At 36.3% G+C, this 12,438-nt stretch overlaps 1 protein-coding gene across 1 annotated transcript in view; it reads right to left on the bottom strand.

Annotated features, from left to right (window-relative positions):
* Positions 1–12,438, bottom strand: part of LOC150080135 (uncharacterized) — a 228,061-nt gene that overhangs the window by 73,185 nt on the left and 142,438 nt on the right. The window contains exons 7-8 of the mRNA XM_090380599.1: positions 8,861–8,956; positions 4,230–4,297 (exon numbers count right to left, since the gene is read on the bottom strand). Of these exons, the coding sequence (XP_090236725.1) occupies positions 4,230–4,297; positions 8,861–8,956 (164 nt within the window). The remainder of the gene's footprint in view (positions 1–4,229; positions 4,298–8,860; positions 8,957–12,438) is intronic.

The raw sequence follows: 12,438 nt of genomic DNA, 5'->3' as shown, positions 1-12,438 counted from the left end.
CGGCACTGTGGCAATACAAATCACTTGAACAGCGGCTACAAATGTTCTATGTGTCCTCAATTTTGGTCTACAACAGTTTCCATTCGAAGAATAGCATTTTCTACAGCAGAACGTAATATGTCAACTGGAATAGCCAGCACATGATGTCTAAAGCTGTCCAGATCTGCCAGAGTTTGACATCCTTCCTGATACACCTGGTTCTTCAAAAAACCCCACAACCACAAGCCAGAAGCCATGGGTTGAGGTATGGTGATTGGAGTGGCCAAGATGTCTGGAAACAACGGCTGGTGACCCGTTCATCTGTAAAGCGTTGCCTTAGCAATCTTTGGATATAACAGTAGAAGTGGGGTGGCACACCACCTTGCATGAATATGGTATCCTGAAGGCACCCATGTTGTTGCAGCTCTGGTATTGCAAAATTTGCCAACATTTCATAATATCGCTGTCCAGTGAAGGAACAGGTGCGGGGTCCAGTCGGTGTTACCTGTTCAAAAAAATATGACCCAATCATAAATGTGGCCGTAAATCCACACCACACTGTCACTTTTGGAAAATGCAACGGATCTCTTGGATAACTCGATGGTTTCCTCTTGCTTAAATGCGACAGTTGTGCCTATTCACTTGTCCATTTAAGCAGAAGTGGGCGTCATCATCACTCCAAAGGATGTTCCATGACCAAGTGATATCCACTGTCATTCGTGCCAGAAACTGAAGTGCGTATGTGAAATGAATATTTGCATCACCATGCTTTAGCTGCTGTAGAATGTGCATCTTGTAAGGATAGTACCACAACACCTGACGCATTAATAGCTTACAGTGGAATACGGCATGTCCACTCCACGAGAGACAGCTGGCATACTTGCACTACAACATGGAGACTGAATTGATAAATCCACACCAGCCAAAGCTACATCTTCAATATGAGACGAGTCCATTCGCTTTCGACCTCTACCTGGTTGAGCACCAAGATGTCCTGTTGTTTCAAATTTCGCAATCATTTTGCGGACAGCACAAACAGTCATAGGTCCATGTCTTATGCACTTCTGATGCCAGAATTCTCTAATAGCAGCAGCTGCATTTTTGCTGTTCTGATAGTACAGCGTCAGTAATGGGGCCTTTTCCACAATATTGTTGGCATTGCTGATGTAGTGCAGGCAAACATCTACTGTATGATTTTGAAGAGACTGCTTTGCTTTTATACAGTACAGTAGAGCTGACTAGTGGCACTAAATTACAATTATGCAAATAACATAAGTTATTTGCATAATCGCAAGACTGCCGTAGCCGAGTGGTCAAGCGTGCGGGTACATTAGTATACGTGCCTCGAGTGACCGGGGTTCAAGTCTGTTACTACTAAACACAGTGCTGTTTCTTGTATTTTCTCTCTCTCTCACGTGAACTCCTCTGACCGTGTGGTCATCCTGGAGTATAAACAGAAAATTTATTTATTTATTTATTTGCATAATCGTAACTAAGATAGTTATGTGCCATACAGTGACAAATTTTGTTATAAATTTTTTTTCCCAATTAATGGTGAGTGCATTCTTTATCGTACCTGTTGTCCAAATTTCTCTTTAGTACAAGTCTTAGAACTCTCTCCAGAGCCCTCAACATAGGGATACTTTAATTTTAACAACCCTGTATATGAAGTTAGGAAAATTGAGGGAGTAATATGCCAGTACAGCAGGTCCCCGTTATAACGCGGTTCGCTTTACGCTGATTCGCTATAACGCTGTCACAGATCACTATAACGCTCATTTACTGATTGCATTTTTGGCATATTTAACGAAATCGTTTCATTTGTTGGAGTCGACAGCTTGAAAATGAATACCAAAATAGCATTAAAACGTTTCCCATGCCGACTTGAGAAATTTTCCCACGCTCAGTGAAATTTTCTCGCACGCTAATTTAATTGCAGTACAGTGATCTGTTACGTAGTTCCGAGATCAATATTTTAAAAATTTACAAAGTATATTGCTTGTAATATTTGCGTTATATACATTTATCCGAAGTCTAGTTCATTTTAGATGTACCGTACATCACTCAGTACTGTACTAAACATCGTGCGAAACGGACAGTTTACTTGAACATTGTATCATAATTAATGCAACCAAGGCAGTTACATTTTCGAATAGTTAATAATGGCCGATAAGAATGAAAAAGCAACAACATCTGGGCGCAGTACGAAGACTATAAATGTAAGAAAAAGACTGAATTTGAAAATTAAATTAGACGTTTTGAAGCGAATCGATTCCGGTCAAAGACAAGCGGATGTGTGCTATAATTTAGGACTTACAAGTTTATCTGTAAGAACAATTATAAAAAAATATTAAAGACTTAATTTTAGCAGCGGGAAAGATAACTGTTCCACTGCAAGCAACTAGGCTAGGCCGGCTATTAGGATTGAAATGGAAAGACTTTTAACTAATTTTATTGAAGATAATATCCAATGCAGAATTCAGTTAAGTTACATTTTATTAAAAAAAAAAAAAAAAAAAAAAAAAAGAGAGAGAGAGATTAGCCAATATGATGATCTGAAGAAAACTCACCTAAAAAAAAATGTGGAATCATTTAAAACTATTAAGGGCTAGTTGAGTAGATTTAAAATCCAGGGAGAAGCCGCAAGTGCAGATTAAGGAGCCGAAACTTTCAAAAAAGAACTTGTTAAAATTAGTGAAGAGGTGTATTATGTGTTATACTTCTCAACAAGTTTATAACATAGATGAAGCAGTACTTTTGTGGAAACGAATGCCTAAAAGAAGTTTCATATTGAAAGAAGAAAAAAACATGCCAGGTTTCAAAGCGGCGAAGGATCGGTTGACTTTATTGTTGGGTGGTAACGCTGCGGGGGGATTTATAATTAATACCCCTTTTAGTTTATTTGGAAAAGGGCCAGAGTTCAACCAAAAATCGACACATTTTTCTTGATGAAATTCATCAATTGAATTAAATCAATTTAGATCTTAATTGATCTAAATTGATTTAATTCAATTGATGAATTTAATCAAGAAAAATGTGTCAATTTTGGATTTGTCGATTCATGATTTTAATTGGAATTTTAAGTTTAATTTTGATACGTAATTAGTTACCACATAATTATGTACGTATGTAATGCGGAATATTTTATATGTACAAATATTTGAATATTAAATCTTTTGATCGACATTTGTGCATCTTTTCACTACCGTTTATTATTGATTAGGAAATATCCTATGGCACCGACCGCAACTCACAAATACATATGTTACCTTATGGGAATGTGGCGCTCGCTTAGTGCGGATTCACTTAGCGCTCTGTTTTTACGGAACAAATTATCAGCGTTAAGCGGGGGTCACCTGTATATAGTGGAAATACAAAGTTATGTTAAAATTTTGCTATCACAAAGAATAACATCGAAATACAGGTAGTGGGAACATTCGATCAACCCACTGAAATTCTTGACAGTCACCTAATTCTGAGAGTAGGATGACCCACTGAGGCATATTTAGATCAAGCAGCATTACCATCTAAACCAAAGTATGGACAGATAGGTGATGTTAAGTCAAATTATAGTGCAGGAGCAGTGCCTGGTGTGACCAAGTGAAGATTAGTAGAGGTTGTGTTTAATCAATAAAAAATATGAAGGTAGCTTTCCTTTCTTGCTCTCTTGAAATGTTTTTCAAAGAGTTTCTCTCAAAAAAGATTTAATGTTCATTGAAAATAAACAGAATTAGGATCTCTGAAAAATAAGTAGTGTAATGATGCCGTTACACTACATATGTAGTTAAATTTATGGGTAAACTATGGTGTATTTACACCGATATCATGTAGTTAATTTCAACCCATAACATATTATGCCTTGTGCATTTAGTCTTCAAAATAAATATTTAGTATTTTAAAATAATTTTCATATTTTTAATCTTTACCAGATCTAACTTCAGAGAATCCAGAAGAAAAGTCAGAAGCTTCTCTTACTAAGAATGTTCTAAGTGAGTTTTGCATGTTTGAAGTATAAAACAATTCCATGAAACTTATGTTCTGAAATGGTATGTATCATTTGGCTTTAAACAGGAACTGTAGAAGAGAGGTACTTGGTTTTAGTGAGAAGATGATGTATTGAGTTTTAGCTGAATTCATTTAAATTATGAAATTAACTAAACTACAAAGAGCAGCAAATATATAAAAATCTAGTCAGTGTAAACAAAAGCTTAAGAAAATTAATCCTTCTAAAATTAACAATTGTACTTTACCTTCTAAGTGCAAATATCACTATATGCTTCTTTCCATCCACAGTAATAACTTTTGAAAAACAATTAGGCTGCAAAAAATAAAAATTTAATGGAATAAATTTACTGCTACTCCGTAAGTATTCATAATCATTCTAGAAAGAAAAAAAATATATATACTGCTTTAAAAGAAAGCTGCTTCACTAATTTTATTTATCTGCTCCCTGCAAGCAGTAATTCAAAAGAAAATTCTGACTAAAATAAAATAAAAATTAAGCTTATTAACATTCTAGCAGAGATAAGGAAGTGATTATCCACTTGTATAAGGCAATGGTGAGCCCACACCTTGAATACTGTATACAGGTCCAGAGGCCTCATTTTAGGAAGGATGCAGAGCTGCTGGAATGAGTACAGAGAAAGGCAATGAGATTGGCGAATGTAACAAAGGGCTGCGCTTATGAAGGAAGAAGGCATTCTGCAAATTGCAGTGTCTGGAGACTAGGCCCTTCAAGGTGATCTGATTGAGGTCTATAAGGCCTTGAATGGTTTGAACAAGCTCAATGCTGATGGGATGCTTTCTCTTGGCCAGATTAATTGCCTGGGGGACATAAATTAAAATTGAGGAAAGACAGTTGTAGAACAAATGTGAGAAAATTTGCCTTTAGTCAGTGGGTGGTTGATTGCTGGAACAAACTGTCATTGTAGAAGTTGACAGCTTAATTAAATTCAAGGCGAAACTATACAAACATTTGGAGCGAATGGATGGGTGATATGGGAAGGTTTGTTTTTTTTATTTTTGGCAGATGCTGTATAAGCTTGCTTTCTTGCATCATATGCCTCTACTAATACTAATGCTAAATTAAGTTTACTCAATTTGTTAAAGCCATAAATTGCATATCCAGTTTCCAGTGTTTTTTGAATCACAGAAATGATATCTCTGATGAGAGTATTGTATTGCTGCTGGCTGACAAGATGCAGCTGCATGTTGTGAGCCAGCCTATACTGCACTCTTTCAAGCAAGCTTACAACTCTTTAAATGAGATTTCAGTTGTATGTACAGTATTCATGATGTTCCGGCCCGAATACACCACTGTACAAGATTTTAAATGGCAAATTTTGGTGAAAAAAATTTTATTGCATATGTGAACACAAATTCATACGTGTTTCCTAAACAAAATATCAGTGTAGTACAACTTACTAGAATCTGAAAAACTCAGAATAGTCACACTCTTTATTACTGATTTTACAATTTTAACTTTTCACTTTAGTCAAATAATTTGTCATCTTAAGGGTCATTAAGAGTATTGGCGATTCCATAACAGCTTTTTCTTAGAGACAAAGGCCAATTACCAGAGATATTTTGCATATGAGATATGCAAAATGCTTTGCTAAGCAACAATACAGTCTGATCTATTAAACAACTATATCACTGCATACCATATAAACTTAAGGACCATAATAGGCAACATTTTCAGCAAAAAAAGTATGACTTATAGTCCAAAGATGTAATTTTTAACAATGATTGTTAAAATTTTGTCAGGGGACTAGATAAAGAAGGTAAAAGATTTGCACACTTGAGAAGAGTGTTTTCTAATTTAACATATGCCAAACTTAAGGAAGCAATTTTCATAGGACCTCAAATTAGCAAACTCCTGAAAGAGGATGTGGTCAAAACCTAGTTAAAGGAGGTTGAATTGGCAGCTTGGCAATCATTTAAGGCATGGGTTTTTTGGGTAATAGGAAAGAAGAAAACCATGAAATGTTGGTGTTTAATTTGCTCGAGTGCTACAAAAACATGGGCTGTCGAATGTCGTTGAAAATTCATTTTCTTCATTCCCATCTCAAATTTCCCCCCGAAAATCTGGGAGATGTGAGTGATGAACAAGGGGAGCGGTTTCATCAAGATATTTTGGAGATGGAAAAGCAGTACCAAGATCGCTGGGATCCTGTAATTATGGGGGATTACTGCTGGTTACTTGTAAGGGAGAGTAAGCAGGAATACAAAAAAAAAAAAATCCCTCAATAGCAAACATTTTTAAGGACAATTACAGGTATGCTGATTATATATTATTGAAATATAACTATTTCGCAATGATTTATGATATTTTTTCTGAAGTTAAATGATTCATAGAATAATTTTTTTTACAAGTATAAATTTTTTTTTTTTTTTACACTTGTATTACGAACTTCAATTATATGTATATATCCCTTTATTTTAACAATAAATGTGGGTACATCTTTCGATGTAGACAGGTGATAGACTTTATATGGCGATTTTCGAAATTGGCACATTTTCCCCCTCCAGAATCATATATTTTCATTGCGAAGGTATGACAAAAAAATTTTTGTTTTTTGTTGGCAAGTGTAATCAGATGGGAGAGATTTTCAACCCTTTTTAGGAAAGTTTCTGACAAGGGGTATCTTGTCAGAAACACGACTGGCCGTACTTGTGCATTTATCATGACAGTGGATAAATGCACAAGTATGGCCTTTGAATGAAAACGATTCATAAAGCGAATAATCTGTAAAAATGAGTAGTGGTTGTAGCAGGTATTAATTGGGATTCTGTTAGGAAAAAATAAGAGCGACTTGGAAGTCTCATTGCAATTGGAACTAAGATGATGTACACAGTGTGCCAATTAAATAACAAGACTGCATGCACTCTGTATTTAATATTATTATAAGAAGCCAGAATAGTACATAATTAGATCTGCTAGTGTGTGCACTAGAAGATCTAATTATGAACCTTGTCCGGTCAGTAGTTCGTGATTTATGATGGAAAGAGTAATTGTACATGAAAAGAGTTTTGTGCATGTTGTCAGAAAATTGAAAATGGAGCAAAGAGCAGTTATCAAATTTTATTGCAAACTGGGAAAAAGTGTTATGGAAACTTTTGAAGATTTAAAAAAAGTTTATGCTGATGAATGTTTATCTCGATAAGTGTTTGAACCCCCGACCTGGCCGACCCTATTTCTGTTAGAACACCAGAGATTGTCAGAAAGGTTAGAAAAATTGTGACTGAAAAGACAATCAATTTCAATTTCAACGATGTTGCTTGCAGAGATAATTGGTAGCAATAAGGGATTTACAAGAAATTCTAAAAGAAGATCTGGGTAAAGAAAAATTTGTTCCTGTTTTGTACCACATTCGTTGAGTTTCGAGCAACGAGAAAAGAGTCAAGTATTGCATTGAGTGTTTTTGGCAAAAAAATCAATTCCAGTCATTGAACATCCCTGTATTCCCTGGATTTAGCTCCCACAGATTACTTTTTTTTGTTCCCCAAAATGAAAACAGCCATGAAAGGAAAGCAATACGGGACGATAGGGACATCCAGGCTGCAGTGACCGATTAGCTGAAAGTGGTACCAGAAGAAGAGTTCCAGAAGTGTTTTCAAAACTTGTATAAAAGATGTAAACAGTCTGTACACATCGGAGGTGATTACTTTGAAAATAAATAACCTTACTTTGCCGTTAGTGTTATTCTTTTTTTTGTAGTAGCATCAGTCTCGTTATTTAATTGGCACACTGTGAAATAAATGTGTAAGTTTTTGGGAGGTTTAGATCTTTTTTGCATAATTAGTTTGACTATTCACAATACATTCAGTAGATTTTTTTTTTTTTGGTAGTTGTTGGCGCATAGGCTTCTGTGCCCAAAATGCACCTCCCAAGATTTTTGCAGTACTTGGATCCAAGCCCGAGGCGGGAATCGAACCCACGACCTTTGGGTTGCCAGGCAGGCACTTTACCCACCCGGCTAGCCCGGTCGGCATTCAGTAGATAAAGTAAAATAAAGAGGGAAATATTGTATAAATTAATAAAATTTTCAGATATAGTGTACACACTGCAAGAATATACGGAGATGCATGACATAATGTGGCCTTGACAAGGCCCCATCTGCATGCTCAGTATTCAGATGCCGTCCAGTCACTAGAAGGCAAGGTGTTTGTTTTCACTGCTGTCTCCAGGGTTTCCCCTATAAGCCACAGTAGCATCTGAAAGGCAAAGCCAAGGCCGGCAAGTGTACATATGTAGGACGAGAAGGCAGAGTAGAGCAAGCAAGATTATACACTAGCTGATCTAAATGCTTCCCCCAAGATTATCTAATAGGTTCAGTCCAGTGGACTGAACCTATCTAGATAGTGGACGACTATCTAGCCGTCAGCCTGCTAATCTGTTTTAGAGCTGTACCCTTGAAATATAAGGAATGCTGGATCAATGTAAGTTATGCCTGGAGTTGTAAGCTTCATTTAGAAACATTGTTATGTTATAGAAGGTTGGCAAATGATAAAAAAATTTATAAAACATTAACTTCATTTAACAAAAAATAAATAATAAATAAAATAATAAAATAAATAAAAAGTGAAATTAATTAAATTTGTAGTGAAGCAGAAGTTAAGTTAATACAAAAAAAATAAATTATAACGAACACTCAAACCTAGAAAATATGCCATGTATCATGTCATTTTTTCTACGTCATAACATCACACATTCTGGTCACATCGTCATTTTCACTGAAATGGTATGAAAGTGATACTGAGGATCAATTTACATCTTTCCAACTCATTTGTTTTCTGAGGTGTCCCTCCCTCAAAAATATAGTTAATAAAGAATTAGTATGTATATTAATTATCTGGTAAACAGATAACTTCATCATACCTCACACGAATGGTTAATGAAACGAGCAGCATTGCCATGCATTGTAGCATCAACCACTTCATTATCATCAATGCGAAACATATAACAACCGATACCCTGAAAGAAGAGAAAAAATAAATTAATAAATATATTTTCATTTATAAAAGTGAGATTACAACTGGAGAAGTTTACAAATTTACTGTAACTGTTTTATTTCAGCTGATATACCAATGCTCTTAGTCCAGAAGCACAAAATATCTAAGGCAGTGCATCCAGTTGATATGGTTGGCAAGGGCAATGATTCAGTTTGGTGTGACTAAAACACTGGGAAAGCAAAAATGAGAGTAAGAGTGTGTTTTAGCTTAGTAACTCTGACGAGTATAATGAACAGCTGTACAAAGAAAGAGAATGGGTCAGTAAATCAGAATGCCTTACAATGGGGGATTTTAACTCCAGATATTGACTAGAACTTGTGGGTTGGTCACTCAGACTAGCCAGACTTTTGTGGAATTACTAGTGGTCTGTTTTTTATAGCAGCAGCAGCAGCATGTTAGAGAAGCAACAAGAGGAAGTAATACTCTTAATCTGATTATCAGCCATGATTATCCACACATTAAGAATCTGCAGATAAAAGAGCCATTAGGTGGCTGTGATCACATTGTGTTGATGTGGGATTTACTTAAAGATGTAACTGCAATCAAAGTTCATTGAGTAAAGGGAAGAGTTTTTGCTTTCGTAAAGGTGACTACAGGGTCTCAAAGAGTTATTAAATGCTATACAGTGGCACCAAGTGATGATGTTACCAACAGCAAATTCTAAATGGGAAGCATTAAGGGAATTAATCATAGAAACTACTAAAGTTTACATACAAACTAAGAAATAATGTTCTAAGGTTTAGATCTTGAATGGTAGAGGTTTGTAGGAAGCCTATGGTAGATATAACCTAGTCTGTAATCAAGTCACAAAGGAGGTTAGGCAAGCAAAGGGAGATTACGAGAAATATTTGGCAAACGATGCAAAGAAAAACAGCAAAGACTTCTTTACTTATGTAAACACTAGAAGAAAGGGGTTGAATCAAATTGGTCCACTTGATATTGATAGTTCAACTAGTGATGATCCTACTTAGGTTGCTGACAAACTGGATGAATATTTTGTATCTACATTCACATATGAAGAATTCTTTAGGGAAGTGGATGCAAGAAGTTTATCCAATTCTAAGAGGGAGTTAAATGACTTTGTAATAACTGAGAGGAAAGTGAAAGATAAATTGTTGAAGTTAAACATAAGAAAGGTACCTCGGGTGGACGGGATCTATCCATTTATCTATCCGATTCAGGGAAGGTCCCAGAGACTGGAGATATGCAAATACCTCCCCAATTCATAAGGGGGGGGGGGGAATGAAAGGGTAACACAAGTAATTACACACCTGTTAGCTTAAATTCTGCTCCAGAGAAAATAATGGAGGCATACTGGATAAAAGTAATGCAGTACAGTACCATCCAGACAAGACTGCAGTTATACTTCACACACAGCATGGGTTTGTTAAGGGAAAGTCTTGTCTGTATGACCAATTTGCTCGGATACTATGATGTTGACACAAAGAAACTGGATGCAAAAAATAATTTTGATATCATATACTTGGATTTCAGGAAAGCTTTTGATACTGTTGCACATAAAACACTTCTGTACAAATTGAGCAGTCTGTCTTTAAGGGCAAGTTATGTCTATGGATAAAGGGATGGTTGAGTGGGAGATGACAGAGAGTGGTAATCAATGGACACTGCTTTTCTGCTACCGATATGCAAAATACTGCATACTGGTTAGTGCTACTGATGTGCAAAATACTGCACATCGGTAGTAGTAACTCCCGAGTAAGTATCTATTTTGTATAGGTACTACACTCAGGGTAGCAGAAAATGAAAAAGAATTGGGGGTAATCGTGCAGTCAGATATGAAGTTTACTGAGCAGTGCAGACAGGCTACCAGAGCAGCTCATAGGGACCTTATCAATGATATACAGAAATTTTGCTAGCAGGGATAAGGAGGTGGTTATCCATTGTATAAGGCAATAGCCAGGCCACATCTTGAGAACTGCATACAGGTCTGGAGGCCTCATTTTCTTCAAATTGCTGTGTCTGGAGATTAGGCACCTGTGAGGTGATCTCATTGAGGTGTTTAAGGCGTTGAATGGATTGAGCAAGCTCAATAATTATGGGATTCTTCCTCTTGCTTAGACAACACACATGGGGGGGGGGCAAATTTAGATTGAGGAAGGATGGTTACAGAGTAGAAGGTTGCATATAGCCACCACGTGGTTGATTGCTTAAATAAATTCAAGGAAGAACTAGACAAACTATTGGACAGGATGGATAGGGGAAATGGAAAGTGCTTTTTTTTTTTTTTTTTGGCTGATGCTATATAAGCTTGCTTTCTTGTATCATTTGTCACTACTAATGTTAATATATATTATCTATTTGAACATTCCAGTGCTCTATTAGCTCTAGCAGCCTTATTCCCACAGGTTATTTTCTCTAGGCTTATAACTATAGTTCATTTTTAACTTTGGGTCAAAGAGATATGACCCACAGTTAAAAATGATGGCTGCATAAATTAAGAGTTGTAATTTTCTCCTAAGAATAGCAGGTGGTTCATTTGATTTTAAATATGAACTTTAAACAGGAAATGTCTGGAATGCTTCAAGAAAAACGAAGAACAACGATTATTTGGATTCAGCCACTCAAGGGCACTCTTTCTAGCAGAAACATATACGGAGGGTTGATTCAGCCTTTTAATAATGATTTTGACAGTCCTTTAAAACTAAAAAATTCCGTGCCGCCGCCACCGGTTGTGTTCTATTTGTTTTCCCTGCTCATGGATTATAGCAATTCCATTGAAGTAAAGCACGCTGCAAAACTGCCAAGTCAATCTTGTCCCATTCCTGCTGGCAGACTTTCCACAAACCTTGAACGGTTCTGGGGCAGCGTCAGGTGATTTAACAGGTATATCTTCAAATGGGGGTTGAACAAATACCTGTCACCGCTTCCATTGTCCGCAATAAAGCATGGGTGGAACATGACTGTGGCTGGACGCCCTATTCTGGTGCATCCAGACCTTTTCAGCATCAGAACCGTACAATGTGGGTATTTCACGTTCAAACAACAGCTTGTTTGTTTGTTTGTTTTACAGTTTTATGGCGCATAAGCATCTAAGGCTATAATGCGGCAAGTCAAAAAGATGTAGAATATAAAATTTAAATTATTTGTATATTATTGTAAAAGATTATACGATATAAAACGTTCATATAGCATAAAACAATAAAAATATTCTAGATAGAATTATTTAGATTAATAAGTTGTAAAAACTTAAAAATAGCTGACACTTTGTCATTGTCGGATAAAACCTGCCTGAGTGTATAAGGTTCAGACAGATGGCTAAAACATAAACGGCGGTCATTATAAAAGGACGGACATTCAATTAAAATATGACGGACTGTTAAAATGGTGTCAAAATTTCTACACACAGGACAATCGTCTGCCCTCAGCAGATAGCAGTGTGTGAAGTGACAATGTCCTATGCGGAGCCGAGATAGAACAACTTCC

This window comes from Mastigoproctus giganteus, chromosome 9 (assembly GCF_048544385.1).
Source record: "Mastigoproctus giganteus isolate SK-2022 chromosome 9, ASM4854438v1, whole genome shotgun sequence".
Taxonomy (NCBI): domain Eukaryota; kingdom Metazoa; phylum Arthropoda; class Arachnida; order Uropygi; family Thelyphonidae; genus Mastigoproctus; species Mastigoproctus giganteus.
Note: the sequence above shows the minus strand (reverse complement) of the source record. Positions and strands in the feature narration are given on the sequence as shown.